Genomic DNA, 15991 nt, shown 5'->3' on the forward strand with positions numbered 1-15991 from the left:
CGAAGGTGATATTTTGATGTCTAGTGACAGTGATGTCTCGACGTTGATTGACAGTGATATCTCAACATCGATCGACGGTGCTGTGTCAACGTCGATCAACGGTGATGGGTAGACAGCGAGTGATGCGAAGTTCTCGACGGCGATCTTGCGACCGTTTGCAGTGGGCTTCTCGATGCCAAATGTGTTCTCGCCGTTGGAGCAGCCACCGTTGTCGACCTTCACCTCAAAGTTGCATGTCAACGTCTTTTCAACCCAGAGCCCTGGGGTGACAGTAACCAGGTAGCCGCTGCTCCTCTCGACTTCGTGGTCTTCTATGTCGACCGGGAACTATGCCGTTTTTCAGCCTGTCTTCTGCTGGGGAGCACCCAGAGGCCGAAGAAAGGGTGGTAGAGGACTGACTCTCCTTGCGCTGAAGCCCCACCTGATGACTGGAACTGCTGTTTTCTTTGTTCTTCTGCTCTCTGAAGGCGAATCCTCACCCTGGCTCGCAGAGTACGCTTGGAAAAGGTTTTGCAGATGGAACAGGAGTCAGGAACGTGAGTAGCAGGTAGACAAATAATACATACTCTATGAGGATCAGATTTGGCCTTCTTCCTTCCACAGTCTGGAAACTTATCAAACAAAGATGGCATTTTTTTAATAAACTGTGATAATTTCTGTCGGAAAAAGGCAGGAAAAGGTAGAGAAGGACCAAAGACGTCAAGTGAAACACTCAGAGTTAAAATTAAAAAAAAAGATTTTTAATGAAAAAGCCCACATTTGGTCGAGCTCAATGCTCTAGGGTCCTGTTAGAAGGAGCCAGTAAAAAGAACTGAAGTAACTTCCATTGACTGTGCATCATGGGATTTTGGTGGTCTCTGAGTTTTCTTAAAGGCACGGTGTCTAGTTTAAGACCTACAATGGCAGCCAATGAGGGCTACTCTTTCCCACCCTTTCATCGCTATCATGAAAAAAGAGTTTTGTGAAGTGGGGTTTTTCTGGGTGTTAAACACCATACAAAAAAAAAAAGTTACACAAACATAGTAGTATGGCATCTTTTTCACTTCAAGATGAAGTGGAGGCCTTTGTAGCCTATTTAGTTAGGCTGCATTATTGTCTTTTCTATCTCTTAAGTGTCTTTACAGGTCTTACTGAAGAAAGGCAAACATATCCACTTAAGAAGATATATCTAAAGAAGTGCTCCTTGGTCCCGGCACGTGGGCGGGGCTATTCAATTGCTTATGACTATATCTGGAAATCCCCTGCAAGAGAACTCAAATTCATCTTAAATCATCTCGCCTTCAGAAAAGTTCTTAAAACCCTTCTTTTTTGTTAATTATGGTTGCTGGTGTTTACGACTTCACTTCTGTTAATACGAGAAGACCTCTGAGTGACAAAGTTCTACCAACAACTTATTACAGGAAGAACCACTGTACTCCACAGCACTTTCAGCTTTCCTTCACAGGTTCTTGAAGACTAACAAGGTCCACCCACTACTTCTTAGAGAGTGCACCCTTGTACTCAACAGCACTTTCAGGTTTCCTTCACAAGTTCATGTGGTATATGAAGGTCTACTTCTCAGCTATTTCCTAGAGGGGGTGCCCCTCGCCTACACTGCCGTTCCAGCTTTCCCTCACAGGTTACTTTCCATTGTCATATGATTTATGTCAGCTACTTCTTACTGGATGCACTGCTCTACCTCACATCACTTTTAGCTTTCCTTCACAAGCTACTTAAGGTAAGGCTAGTGATGTCTATCACATACTTCTTAAAGAGCGTACTGCTCTACACTCCAGCACTTTAAGCTTTCCTTCACTGTCTTCTCATGTCTACAGTGGTCTGCCCACTGCCTATTAGTGGATGCCTGCTGTATCCCACAACACAATATCCTATCCTTCTCAAATATACAGACACTACAGGGCGACTTTTGGCATTTCCTACTTCGCAATCCCATTTATTATACAGCACTTTCTGTTCTGCTCGATTCAGCTCTACAGGTATCTACCAGCTTTGCCCCTTTGCATTAGTTTGGCTCTCTGTAGTCACATACCCTCGGCGGTTGTGATGTGATCAGCTAGGATGAGGCAGCAAAACCCTGCGTCAGCCTTGATGGTTCTGCTCCTGGTGGCATTATCAGGGCTCTTGGACGTGCAATGCTGAGATGATGCAAATGGATGTCACGACTGGTGCAGCAGGTCTATTTGATTGTTTGCTGTTAGAAATTTTGATAAGGATTTGATATTTTGTTACAAGGGGAATTGTTCCTTCTAACCATTTGTCCTGTTCAAACAGTTGTTTGAAAAGCATGGATTTCAACTCTTTCCTGAATCTTTGGATTTTTGATCTGCCCCTGAGGGACTTGCCCAAGCTGTTCCACCACCATACCTCTTGTGTCTTAGTGACTTCCCTTTTTGCTTCTCTAAATTATGTCGGTGGTCGGGACTGAGAGGGTCATAAATTTGTGGGTCCCCCACCCTGTGAACTCCTGGTTTCCCTTACTCGGTTATAGGCAGAGAACTGGAAGGATCACCATCAACAGAACTTCAGCCAGATTTTCATGTTGAAACCCTTGACCTAATAGCTGACAGGCCACAGTAGCACTTTCCCCACCTTATTAAGTGTGGTACGACCAGCAGTAGAATTCCCGATCTGGGAACAGTAAGTGAGACATGGCAGTTAAAGGAAGGGAGGTTGTTGAATGACCTCACGTGCAGGAAGAGAACTTCATGTGAACCAGGGCCAATGTTTTTTTGTTTTTTTAAGAACAAACTCACACTTTAATTTTAGAAAAATAAAAACATTTGCTGAGCAGGCATAGTAAACTTGTTACCAACTCAGCAAACTCTAGTCTTTAGACCAACAGCCACTGCAGCAGTTGCCAGGGAAGATCTTTCATACTGGACGTCAAATGATCCAACTTTTTAGAAGTAAAGTACAGTTTAGTCATTTTGTTCTGTGTCCTCTGCAGTCCAAGGATCTGTTTTTGGGTAGCCCTACACATAGGGTATGACAACAGTCCACGTATGGGATTATCAAAGCCCTTATATGGTGTATGCAGTGAATCATTTAGTGCAGAGGTGCAGTCTTCCTAGGCAAGCCTACATGACAGTATGAATCCTTCATAAAAAATTGACTTGGAGGGAGAAGGATAGATCAGAATAAAATACACATTTATTAGTTCTTCACTTTATGTGATGAAACTTTAAGGCCTCAAAGAGTCAGAGGGCAAGTGGATGGTAACCGGCCCTGAACTGCTTCCAACCAGGAATACCTTTGTTTCTGTTCCATTTAGGCTCATGTAGCTCTCCATCCAAACACATCCATGGCCAAGTCACAATACTCTTTGCCCCATCAGAGATGGAGATGTGCATCATCCATATACTTCGTCCCTATCCCACCAAGCAAAGGTGGTGCTGTTGGACCACCTATGCAAAGTGACCGGGTGAACAAAAGTTGGAAGAGTATGTAACCATAAGGGTTTCTGCATGTAATTTTCTTCATGCCATATTTCAATCAGCCTACTCAGATCACTTGCCTGCTATCTGAGAAGAAGTCAGTCATCCATGTCAGTGCAATGTCTTAAATCCTTAACGCTTCACTGGAAGCTAGGTGGTATCTGGTGCTCCACTTTGTCTGGAAAATCTAAAGGGGTTAGCTTCCTGTTGTGAAGCAAACTACTGGTATTCTTGAACACGTGGAGTTGGCAAGTTTCATTGTTCTCTAGTTTATTACATGCATACTGAATGTCTGAGATCAGTTTGTTGTTGGATTTATCGCTGGTTTTCTGCCACAGGCTTCCTGAGAAGTGACATTGTTATAACATGTTTCAGGGTTCCAGGAACTGGACCAAATGATGATAATATCTGAGAATTATAGAGAAGCGCATTGAGGAAACAAGCACATGCATTAATGTCCTATTGACATTCTCTGAAGGAAAGTTATTGTTTAACAATAGTGGAAAAGAGGATAAAAGCATTCCTGAGAAAGAGGATCGGTTGGTAGTTTTGTAACTCAGAAATGAACCCTCAGTTTAGTAGTTCTTGCTAGAAGACCCTCATGCCTTACAAAATGGATCAGGATAACCCCTTTTAAAAGGTTTCAGATTAACCACGACTTGCAAGCTCTTACAGCTTTGGTAAAGGACTAAACAAAAAAGTACCAAGTCAAGCTCTTTCCATGGATCTGCCTCGTGGCAGCCCAACTCATTGACAGTCAAAAATATTGCTCCCTAACACGGATATTGCCCTAAGCTTATCTCAGTACATCTTATCTCTTAGGTCTCATGGTCACTGGCACCAAGTTGAGCATACCTTAGTACACCATCCTCACTTACTCATTGAGGGTCCAGCAACCACTGACATGACACAAAGGTAACATATCCTTGGTAGATCATCTTGACAGATCCCATGCTCAACAATACAAATACACCTTCATCTATGTAGTAGACCTTTCTGGCACCAAGCTCTGACCTTTTAATAGGGTCCCACACTCATTGAGACCAGCTGAGCTACCACTGGAAGCGCAAGAGACATTCTCTCAGTATTACACACTGTGAGGCCCACCACATAAAATGACAGCAAGATAAACTTTCTTGCGCAGTCGCATGGGCTCTATATACATCGAAAGCATTCGGCGTTCTCCCAACGCATAAATCTCATGGGCTTCACACAATCGACATCAAGTGGTGGTCTCCAATAATGAGTCAAATGTTCTAATGACAACATGTTTTATCTCTCCCATGACTGATACATCCTGTGTGCAGCACTTGGTGATACTGTGTTGTACTCCCCCAGAGCTCCAGCAACCAAGGCTCCACACTCGCTTATACCTTGGTTTTTGCTTCCAGTACTGACCGAATGTCTAGTCTCAGTTAAACATAAGACCAAAACTTAAGTTGAACGGAGACAAAAGTCTATCTTTACTACTCGTAAATGCCCTTTGTGAATACCAAAAGTCGTAAAGTTATGCTTTCTTCTCAGTTTACATTTGTGAATCGGACCCTTATCTTAGCTCTTATATTTCTTACCAGCTGGGCTCACCCAGTACTACAGACTCATGGATCCACACTCACTTTAGATAAGCTGAGAAATCCTGATAACTAGTCTTAAGCTACCAAATTAATTCACCCTCATAAGATGTCTCCGTCTTAAGATCTGCAGTGCAGCTCACCTGCCAGTCGGGTGACTTGGAGTACGACAGTGTTTCGCTGCTCAGCCAGAAGTAGCGTTTCTTGAAGGTGAAGCGGGTAACCAGGTGCACACCTTCTGCCTTGCGCTTATGAAGATATCCTTCCTTGATTGTCACTGAGGGGTGAAACAGTGCCCGTTGCTGCAGCTCACTCACTGTCGCACACAGAAAGAAGATAAGTGTTAGACACAGAAGCACCTTCCTAGAAGCTTCAGAAAAGGTTATAAACCAAAATAGCACCCCTTAAAGAGTACGTAAGGCTGGGGTGTGCCTCTTTCTCAAACATGGCCAATTGAGATAATAGGAGCCCATAAATCAGAAAAGCAAAATACACTGAGGAAGGACTGCTAAGTGGGATTAGTACAACCATTTTAGATCCACAATTTTGACCTACACATAATTGGATCCTAGACACAAAAAACACAGAGTTAAGGTATATAGCACTATTCATGTAACCAATGTGTGTATGGAGAACATAAACTGGAGCACAAAAGTGCCCACAGAGGGTTACTCATATTCTAAGATATCACATGGACCTTTAAGCCAGCCATCTTCATTGGTTTGTCTGTTTTTTTTTAAACAGATTGTATTGGCATTTTTATTTCTTTTCACATATCAGTATACATCCATTTAAACGTTATTAGTACATAACTTGGTTGTTCCGCAGCGTACTCGCTACCAAGTTGACAATAGTTCCTGGTGTTTGTACTCTTCACTATTCACCGTTGTCCGTTGCTAGAGATCATATTCCTAGCAATGCTATTCTCCTTCCATTGGTTGGTCTGTTGATGTGTCATTCATACTTTTCTCCCGCCAAATACAGCATGGGTCAATGGCCATCCCACTTCAGCTATCGATTATCTTCATGTGAGTATCAGCATTCGTGCACATCCACGCATAAAGTGGTGACCGTCAGTGCCAGGGACAGCTATGGCAATGTGTGCTTTTTGAGACCAAAAATGATTCAAATTTTTAGCTAACATTTGTCACATTGGGAACGGCCCAGCAACTCCCCCAACGATAGAGTTTTACAAAATCTACGATGAAATAGGTATTGACAAAGCAGAAAGGCTTGCAGCGAGAGCCAGACCTTTTGTCTTTGCTAGTGCCTCTTTCTGTTTGATTTTAGATATTGGACTGTATGGCAGCGGGCTGTAACATGACTACCCCAAAGGACTTTATTGGGAAATCGCTGAGTGACTAACCCTCATATGATACCGATACAATAAATTGACTTTATAATAGCAATGTACTCACCATGGACCTACCATGAAATACATTGCAACTGATGAGGTTGTATATTGTCCAATATTCATTTTCAGTATGACTGAAGGTTTACCAGGTCAATGGGATTACTTATGATGTGAGGAGCCCACTCCTGACACAACGATACTGCATTTTGCGTAGTCCATCCACACAATGACTTAATGAATAGTGCTATCAGGGATTTTGAAGAAAGACAATGCTACCACTGTAAGTTGATCTTTTTTCCAATCAATTTTTTCACCAGTACTATAAACACATGATTATGTTTTTAAGGTGATTACCATGAACAAGGTTGCGTTCGGGAGCCAAACCCCCATCAGTTTTGCTATACCACCTCACTGCATGAAATGAAATATTCTTTAGACTGCACAAATGCAATGATTTTCCAATTTTGGAGTAACTTTTGCTTGATCACCTACTACATCATACAGACCACAATAAGTTAAGCTTCTAGACCTCTTTACAGGTTGAACGCTTTCCTTTTGGTAAACTATGACAGCCTCTAGCTACATGGTTACTTGAGCTACACTTTTCAGATACACAACCAGGGCTTTAAGTGGGCCGGGTCTCGCCGGTGCTGAGCACCGGCAGTTTTTTAAAGGAGGCCACAAAACGAGTCTCTATCGGGCTCTGTTTCGTGCCCTGGCACAAACAGTCTGTTTTTTTCCGACTGCAGTGACAGCAGGCACATTGATGTGCGCCTGCTCTAGTCACTTCTCACCCCAAACACCTCCCCGAAGCTAAGCCCCAGTTTAGAGGTCTACACCAGTTTTACAGAATGACCATTACCTAAATAAAACTAACTTCGCTTGGATTCATTATATGTAAACCTATAATATGTAGACAGCTTGAAGGTCATCCTTGGCCTACATGGGACACGCCTGCTGAAGGACACACTGGAATGCCATTAGAGCCGACTGGAAAAGGCAAGAGCTAAAAAAAAACATGAAATGAGCACTTTCTGTAATACGGACCCTGGAGTGCTTTCTAAAATCCTTATTCCCTCTGGTCACAGATGGTGTGCTTTAAATGCCTGACTAGGCTGCAAGTTCCACTTGGCTTCGAGAGACTCGTTTGGTTGAGGTGACCTTCATGAAAAGCTCAGTCTGCAGGGCCAAATCTGAGATGTTTAAAGGAAAAGTGTGCAATTGCCCAAGGGGCACCCTGTGAAAATGATTTTTCTCTCTATTTGACCTCTGTCTCTCTAGCCATTGACATCTTAAGGATTTTTGGAGTTCTGTGCAAGACATATTTCAATTGTTGTGTGACCCTGTGAGATAATTTGTATTGTTTGACATAACGAGGGCATGAATATTCAGGAAATGGGAAATAAAGTTCAAATTTGTTCCATAAAGGGGTAGGGCCCCAAAAATATGTCTTGCTAGGGGCCCCAAAGACTGTAAGATGACACTGCTGTGCCTTGCGCTTTGTCTTTCAAGTCAAGTGTGAGCTTTTTGCCGCACACAGGGCCACACGTTTCTCTTCTGAAAGACAAAAGGAGACCTTAAATCAGAAAACTAGGTCGTTCCTGGACATTGAAGAAAGAAAGCTACTTGCAGAGGCTGTTCACTGACAGGCCTCTCTGGGCTGGTAGCCCCTTTTCCAGGTGCCAGGCGAAGGCCAGTTACAGGCTCGAGGGCAGCCAGTCACACTGTTTACCAATTACCATGTCATGATTTTCGTCACTCCTCTCCTAAGCGCCTCCCTTGCTCAGAGACTCTGTTCCCCGCTGCTTTCACATCTACACCTCCGACTGGCGCACGTGTCTCAGGGCTTTATACACACAGTGTTCATTTTCATTGCTCCTGAGAGCAGGGACAGGTGTTCGCCACAAACGCATGCCATCAACCATTACCGCCAGGCATCGAGGTTTCACTTTCTCGGGTTAAATAAACACACACACCGACAAGTCAAGAAACGGAAGTGATTTAGGCCTATCAGCTTCCGGATCCCTTGGCAACGACCGCTGATACGGGAAAGTAGATAAATAGCAAATGTCAGAGCTCAGGAGGCTGGAGGGGAACGTGAAAGGCTAGGCAGGGGGCGGAGTCAGACTCACAGGTGAGGATTAAAGGCGGTCATGCAGACACATACTGGAGAACAAGAGCAAACAGGGCCTGAACGTCGTATTGTAATTGTATTGTATTGTAATTGCATTTATATAGCGCTTACTACCCCTGACGAGGCGTCAAAGCGCTTTTTCGTCGAGTAGCACGCTACTCCGGGACCCATAGAGGATTAGTGTTGAATTAGTATAGTGAAACATGCAAGTACATTTTGAGTGGTGGATAGGTTAGTCAGTTATTTGGATTTGAAATGATAGCAGAAGGATAGAGGAGGACAAAGGTTTGTATTTATATAGCGCTTATAGAGGCATGCTATTCAGGAAGCCTACAAAGGATTAGTGGTGAATTAATATGGTGAAATGTGAAGTAATTTCAGTGTTGGATATTAGTCAGTTACTTGGAGTGAGAAGGATAACGGAAAGATAAAAGGGGAAGAAAGATTTGCATTCATATAGCACTTGTTACCCCTGATGGGTGTTGAAGCACTTTTCTGGTGAGGAGCACGCCACTCCGGAACGAATAAAGGATTACTGTTGAAAATTAATCTAGTAAAAAATATGAAGTAATTTCAGTGGTGGATATGTTATTCAGTTATTTGGGTAGTATATTAGTATAGTTTAATATGGAATTTGAGTAGTGAACATGTTAGTCTCTTAATTTCGATTGAAAAGGATAGTGGAGGGATAAAAGTGAAGGATTTTTTTAGGTCTTAGGTCTTAGCAGTAGGAGGAGGCTTTTGGATGAGTAAAAGGGAGTTTTGGAGTGGAGGACTCAGAGGGAAAAGTTTAGAAAGGTTTGTTTTAGGGGATCGGTATAGTAAAAGAGGTGTCAGATGATGCAAGGAGGGGTAGAGTAGGAGAGAGTCTAGAAAGGGTTATTTTGGCAATCATAGTAGTGGTATGGGGATTGGTATAAATGAGAGAGGGGATGTAGAGGATATATTGATAGATGTATAGGATGAGAAATAGGGTAGTGCATTGGAAGGAGTAGTAGAAAAAGTTTGAGATGAGTCAGAAGGTTGGGCTAGAAGATATATTGAGCAAAGTAAAGGCTGAGAAACAGGGTAGTGCATTGGAAATGCTAAATTAGAAGAAAGTGATAAATATATAGATCCCTAATTACATTGAAAGTATATAGATACATAAAGGAGGCTAGCACAAGTAGACTAAAGATACAGGCAGGAGGCACAGGATGAGAAACAGGGCAGTGCACTGGACACGTCCCCCAGGAGAAAAGCAACCGACACACAGATCCAAGCACATGGAAGGTACACAGATGCACAATGGAAGTATGTACATGTAGACCAAAGATGATTTGGCTGGCTTGTGAACACAAAATGGTGGCTGGGAGTGCACTGTTTTAACATACAGGTCTTACAAAGGAGACATTTGGAGGGAAAACAGAATTGTCACCAAGGAAGTAGAGGGACAAACTACAGAGGTTGGACTGCAAATCCCACAATTTAACACGTTAAATGGAAGCAATCATGGGCAGGGAAACCCACAAGTTTAAAACTCAATACAGGTGATTAAAATGCAATCACAGGCTAAAAGTACATTTTGGCAAAGACAGTAAACCCAGAGAGTGAAAATCGTTTTTTAAACAACTTTTTGTCTTGGGAAGATACAGCACTAGTCTGTCTCCTTACCACTTCCTGGACTCTGCTCACTGCAATCTAGGGCACATGTAGGCTGCAACTCACAAGATGGAGGAGAATGATTTGGGGTGCACCCAGCAAGGCCTTAAGGGGCCTGGGCAGGTGTGAGAGGAAGGCTCAGACTTGCCTGGTAGCTGAATAGCCAATGGTCTGCTGGCCTGGGGGTGGGGGCTGGGCAGCTGCTTCTCCTGTTCAGAAGCTCCTAGGAGACAGACAGGCTCAATCCACACTTTGGACTTCAGCAGGTAAGGGCCTCACTAACTTGAAATCTAACAATACTGTTTGAATAAAACTTTACTCCCTCAGCAGGACAAAAAACGAAGTGCGCAGGCACTAGTAAACACAGTTTAAAAAGCTCACAGAAGCACCCTCTGATGTAGAAAATCCCTTTTGCTGGGGGGGGGGAGAGGGGCAGGGGGCTGGTTTTACTGGCTTGTGAACACAAAATGGTGGCTGGGAGTGCACTGTTTTAACATACAGGTCTTCGCACAGAGCAAAGGAGAAATTTGGAGGGAAAACAGAATTGTCACCAAGGAATGAGAGGGACAAACTAAAGAGGTTGGACTGCAAATCCCACAATTCAACATGTTAAATGGAAGCAATCATGGGCAGGTAAAATCACAAGTTTAAAACACAACACAGGTGATTAAAAAGGCAATCACAGGCAGGCTAAAGCTACAATTTCAAACTGTATACCCACAGGCAAAGACAGTAAACACAGAAAGTGGAAATCGTTTTTTAAACAACTTTTTGTCTTGGGAAGAGACAGCACTAGTCTGTCTCCTTACCACTTCCTGGACTCTTTCCAATGCACTGCCCTATTTCTCCGCCTATACTTCTCTCAATATATCTTCTAGCCCAACCTTCTGACTCATCTCAAACTTCTTTCTACTACTATTTCCAATGTACTACCCTATCCCTCACCCTATATATCTATCAATATATCCTCCTCATCCACTCTCTCATTTATCCCAACCCCCATAACACTACTATGTTCGCCAAAATATCCCTTGTGATTCTGGGCAAATCTCTTAATCTCTCTCTGCCTACCAAAAATGAATGTCTGCTTGTGTAACGTAACTGGTGCTCATGAAAAGCGCTCCAATACCTTCAGGGAGTTCGCACAATATGAAACCGCAAACAAAAAAAATCTGTTAATATAAAATAAGTCCCAGAAAAATGAGTGCAGGTTCTCTTCACCAGCAACAACTTACATCAATTAAGCACCTACTGATTTGGAATTGTGGCTTCCCAACACAATTTAAGTGAGTGCTTCAAAAGGGAACAGTAGCTGCTGGTGTGGGGCAGGTGTGGTGAGGCGTGGAGTGGGCGGCGGGATACAAAAAAAGAAAGATCCACTTACCTGCCAGCTGCCGCCTCTCTTCTGTCTGGAGCATGAAACAGGAAGCACCCAGATTCCCATAGCCAATCACCACACTGCTGTCACCAGCATGACAGCAGTGTTGTGATTGGTCTGAGCGCCATGGTTTCAGACTGGGAGCCTGTGCATGTTCTAAACCCAGGCTGCGCAATACAGCCAGGTGGAGAACATGCTAAGTGTGCATGACTGTTTGGCTGGCCATACAGCCATGCTCACTTAGAAAGTACCCACCACACCTCCCCCTGCAATGTGGACAGTCTAGCCCCAACCCGCCCGCACCTAAACAGAGCCACTACAAAAAAATAAAATGATAATAACATAACTCTGCCAGCCACTCGTCCATCCACCCTTCAACCATCAACTCTGCATACATCCTTCCATCCATTCATCAACTATTCCATCCATCTATTCTGCCATCGATCCACACATTCACTCTGACATCCATCCATTATATATGCCATCCACCCATCCATTATATCATCCATCCATCCACTCTGCTATTCATCCACCCTTTCATCCACTCTGCCATCCATCAAATTACTCTATAATCCATCCATCCACTCTGCCATCCATGGATTAACTCTGTTATCCATCCATTCACTCAGCCATCCATCAGAACACCCTCCCACCCATTTATCAGCTCTGCCATCCATCCATTTACTCTGTCATCCACTTGTCCATCCATCCACCCACCCATCCACTCTGCCATCCATGCATCCATCCACTCTGCCGTCCATGTATCCATCCTCTCTGCCATCCACTCATTCAACCAGCCACCTATTCACTCTGTCATCCATCCATTCACTCTGCCACCCATTCATCCACTCTACCATTCATCCACTCTGTTATTTTTACATTCACTCTGCCATCAATCCATCCAGCCATCCATTCTGTCATTCATCCACTCTGCCATCCATCCACTCATCCACACTGCCATCCATCCACCCAGCCATGCATCAATCCATCTATTCTGCCATCCATTCGTCAACTCTGCCTATATACATCCACTCTGCCATCATCCATCCACTCTGCCATCCACTCATCTTTTCACCCACTCATCTATCAGTCCCTTTACCCGGCCACCATGTAGCCTGCCCATCCATCCATCCATCGATTTACTCTGACAACCTTTTACCTGTCCATCCACCTACCCAGGGCCAGACTGGGAACTGAAAGCAGCCCTGGCAAATTTCTGCAGACCAGCCCCCGTGTGGCGCGTAGCGATCGCAGCGAGCGAGCCCGACCGCTACTAGGGGGGCTTGGGGGGGTTCTCCCACTGAGAAAATTTTGGAAAACGACAGACCAAAATGGTGAATTTTACAGCACTTTTTTCATTATATATTCAATTGTATCAACTTTCAAAGCACAGTAAATAGTAGATGATGACCTTAAAGAGCACCAGGTTACCCACCCAGTCATATGTATCCATAGACATTCTTTCAGAGAGCACCAAAAATAGACACAAGTAGTGAATCAGAGAGAACAAAGTAAAAGTGAGACCAGCCCCCCACATGGTGTGTATTGAGCAAGCGCAGTGAGCAACCACTACTAGGGGGAGTTTAGGGGGTTGAACTTGTTTCCCCCCAAGAAAATTTGAGAGACAGAAAGGCCAAAACAAAGCATTTTCCATTACATATTAGATTGCATTACCTTTTAAAGCATAGTCAATTGTCACTCATGTTGTCACACATGAGCACACAGGCCACTGACTGATGCCAGAATACTGTGGAAATGTCACACATAAGCACCTAGGCACTGGCCCAGGCCTGGTCACACCACCAGGCCAGTAAGCATGCAAACGTCACACATAAGCACTCAGGCCGGTAAGCATGGCAATGTCACACATGAGCCACAAGCTCCAGGTCACTGAGGCCAGAAACTATGGAAGTAGCACACATAATTAAGCACCCAGGCCAGAAAGCATGGAAACGTCACACATAAGCACCCAGGCTGATAGAAAGCATGGAAATGTCTCAAATGGCACCCTGGCCAGAAAGCATGAACAATTAACACAAAGGCCCTGGCCTTGACATGACACATCTTTAAATAGCCTACTTAAGTGGGTGGCACAATAAGTGTTGCAGGCCTACTAGCAGCATTTAATGTACAGTCCCTGGGTACATGTAGAACCACATTTCTAGGGACTTACAAGTAAATTAAAATTGCCAATTCGGTGTAAGCCAATTTTACCATGTTTGAAAGGAAAGGGCGCAAGCACTTTAGCACTGGTTAGTGGTGGTAAAGTGCACTGAGCCCTAAGAGCCAACAAAAATTGCCTTTTTGATGTAATGAGAGGCCAACAGGCACTTATCTAACCTTGTCTCAGCAGTCAGTATGAACAATATGTATCTAAAAAACATTTTGCATGTGCTAATGGCGCTGGGACTTTTTCTGTAGCTAGACCTAAACAAGAGTGCTTTAATTGTGCAGGGACTAACAGGTACTTGCTGCCTGCACTTTAATTATGAAGGAAAAGTACAGGCACTTATCTGCACTGCCCCCAATTCTTTTAATCGAAGAGTACCAGCACATCTCAGCAGCAAACAGGCAGTCTGAGGCGAGGAGTACCTATGGTTCTATATTTCCATTTTGAGCACTAGTAAACACTCTCCCTTTGATGCAAGCTCCTTTGGATGTTGCAATATTTTAAGGCATTCCCTTCAACCAACCTCACCTCATCACACTAAGGGTGTGAGTTTCCTTGTACACTGACTCACTGGAGAAACTTCTCACCACATGATGCATGGAAGGGACCTCGGTTACTATAGAAGGGCAATAACCACTAATTTGCAACAGCGCATCCCTCCTTGTCTCTGTGCAGTTTAGGACACTCCTTACCCAATGATCCTTCCTCATTTCTTATCCACGATATCTAACACCTGCCTCTGCAGAGCCACATCCCTCTTCAAACCAGCAAGTATAGCGTTACCTACATCATGTTATGCAAACTTACTAGCACATTCACAGGGAAGCCACATGGTGTGGGGTTGTTCCCCTTAGCAACAGCAACTCATTGGTCCTGTGGGGGTTGAAGCCGGCAGTCTGATGGTGGGGAGCTTGCTCATGGTTCTGCAATGGAGCATCCGCACACAACAGCAGAGCACAGCTTGGACTGGGCTAACTGTAGGGCAAAAGTGCCCAATCGGCCGAGGGGCATGACTTTCCACCACCATGCCATCCGCCAACAGAATGCACATTTGCTTTAGGTCCGGGCGTGGCGTACACACGCCAATGACTCTTCTCATTACTTCTGTAAGATTGACCGCATCGACATCAGTGACACAAAACTGGACTATAAGGCCACCACCCCCTTTAGACTGAGATTGTTGAAAGAGCAGAGGGACACAGGATACAGACGCTAGTACCATGGGCTTGTAATGGCCATACACAAGCGCAGACTTCCAGACTGCACTGTGGTCCTTTGAATACTTGGTGTATGATATAGTAAGTCTGGTCAGTCGATCCCTAGGAACAGGTGTAGGTTCAAAGTTGGATAATTTATTGTCCAGTATTCATTTTCGGTTTCCAGTGTTTACTTGTGACTGTTTGTAGGGATCTTCCTCGGTGTGGGACAGTGGAAGTCAGTGGATTGCATTTATTTATTTATTTATGCATTTCAACCCTCTGGAACAACTTTCATGGATCTCCTTGAAAACGAGGGAGGTCCTGAATAATGGGATGGTACACAAACAGTCAATATGGCACCATAGACTAAAAGCAGAGGGCTGCCTGTGAAGATCGGCGAGGAGATAAGGATTTACACACTTGAAGGAAACATTGTTCAGTTGGAAGGCTATGATACAGGTTGTGTGAAAAATAAACACAAGTAGTGGCACCCGGTGGTACAAAGTACATTTGCCAATATTAGAATCTTACCTATAGGTGTAAAAATGACCCTACAGGCTTCTGAAGAGGAACAGACAGGTAGAAGGTGCTAAATGGCTGCTATAATGATTTAACAGTTAAAGTCAAGCATCTGGCGTCCCTTGTTAAATGCTGGTACCACAGTCTGTGGAGCACATGTGAGGCGCTGGGAGGATTAAGTCATACCGTGCAATAAGCAGAGTGAATCTGCTTGTGTGCAGGGCCGGGCAATAGTCTCTGGTGAGGTCTCAAGTTAATCGTAGCGTGTCCAGATAGAGAGGGTGCCAGGATTTTGAAGGCAATTGTTGGTTCCAGAATGGGACGCCGGGGCTAGACGAGGCCTAAGATTTGCTGCAGAGGCACGAGACCGGGGCACAAGGGTCAGTTCGGGCCCAGGCCCATACAAAGTAGTGCGTGCGAGGTGCAGGGATATCCACACGTCTGTGCTCGGAGTCTGAACCAGGGGCAGTTGAGGTATGCGGGGCAATGCTCCAACTGGCATGAAAGACTAGAGGGCAGCCCAGAGCAGCTTGACCTGACATGTACCTGCAAGCAGAACACCCAATAATGGCTCATTGAGGCCCAACAAGA

The 15991-nt window shown here is 44.3% G+C and overlaps 1 protein-coding gene across 1 annotated transcript in view; it reads right to left on the reverse strand.

Annotated features, from left to right (window-relative positions):
* Positions 1-15991, reverse strand: part of RASAL1 (RAS protein activator like 1) — an 871242-nt gene that overhangs the window by 102795 nt on the left and 752456 nt on the right. The window contains exon 16 of the mRNA XM_086943242.1: positions 5149-5321. Coding sequence (XP_086799368.1) covers positions 5149-5321 — 173 coding nt within the window. The remainder of the gene's footprint in view (positions 1-5148; positions 5322-15991) is intronic.

This window comes from Lissotriton vulgaris, chromosome 11, assembly GCF_964263255.1.
Source record: "Lissotriton vulgaris chromosome 11, aLisVul1.2, whole genome shotgun sequence".
NCBI lineage: Eukaryota > Metazoa > Chordata > Amphibia > Caudata > Salamandridae > Lissotriton > Lissotriton vulgaris.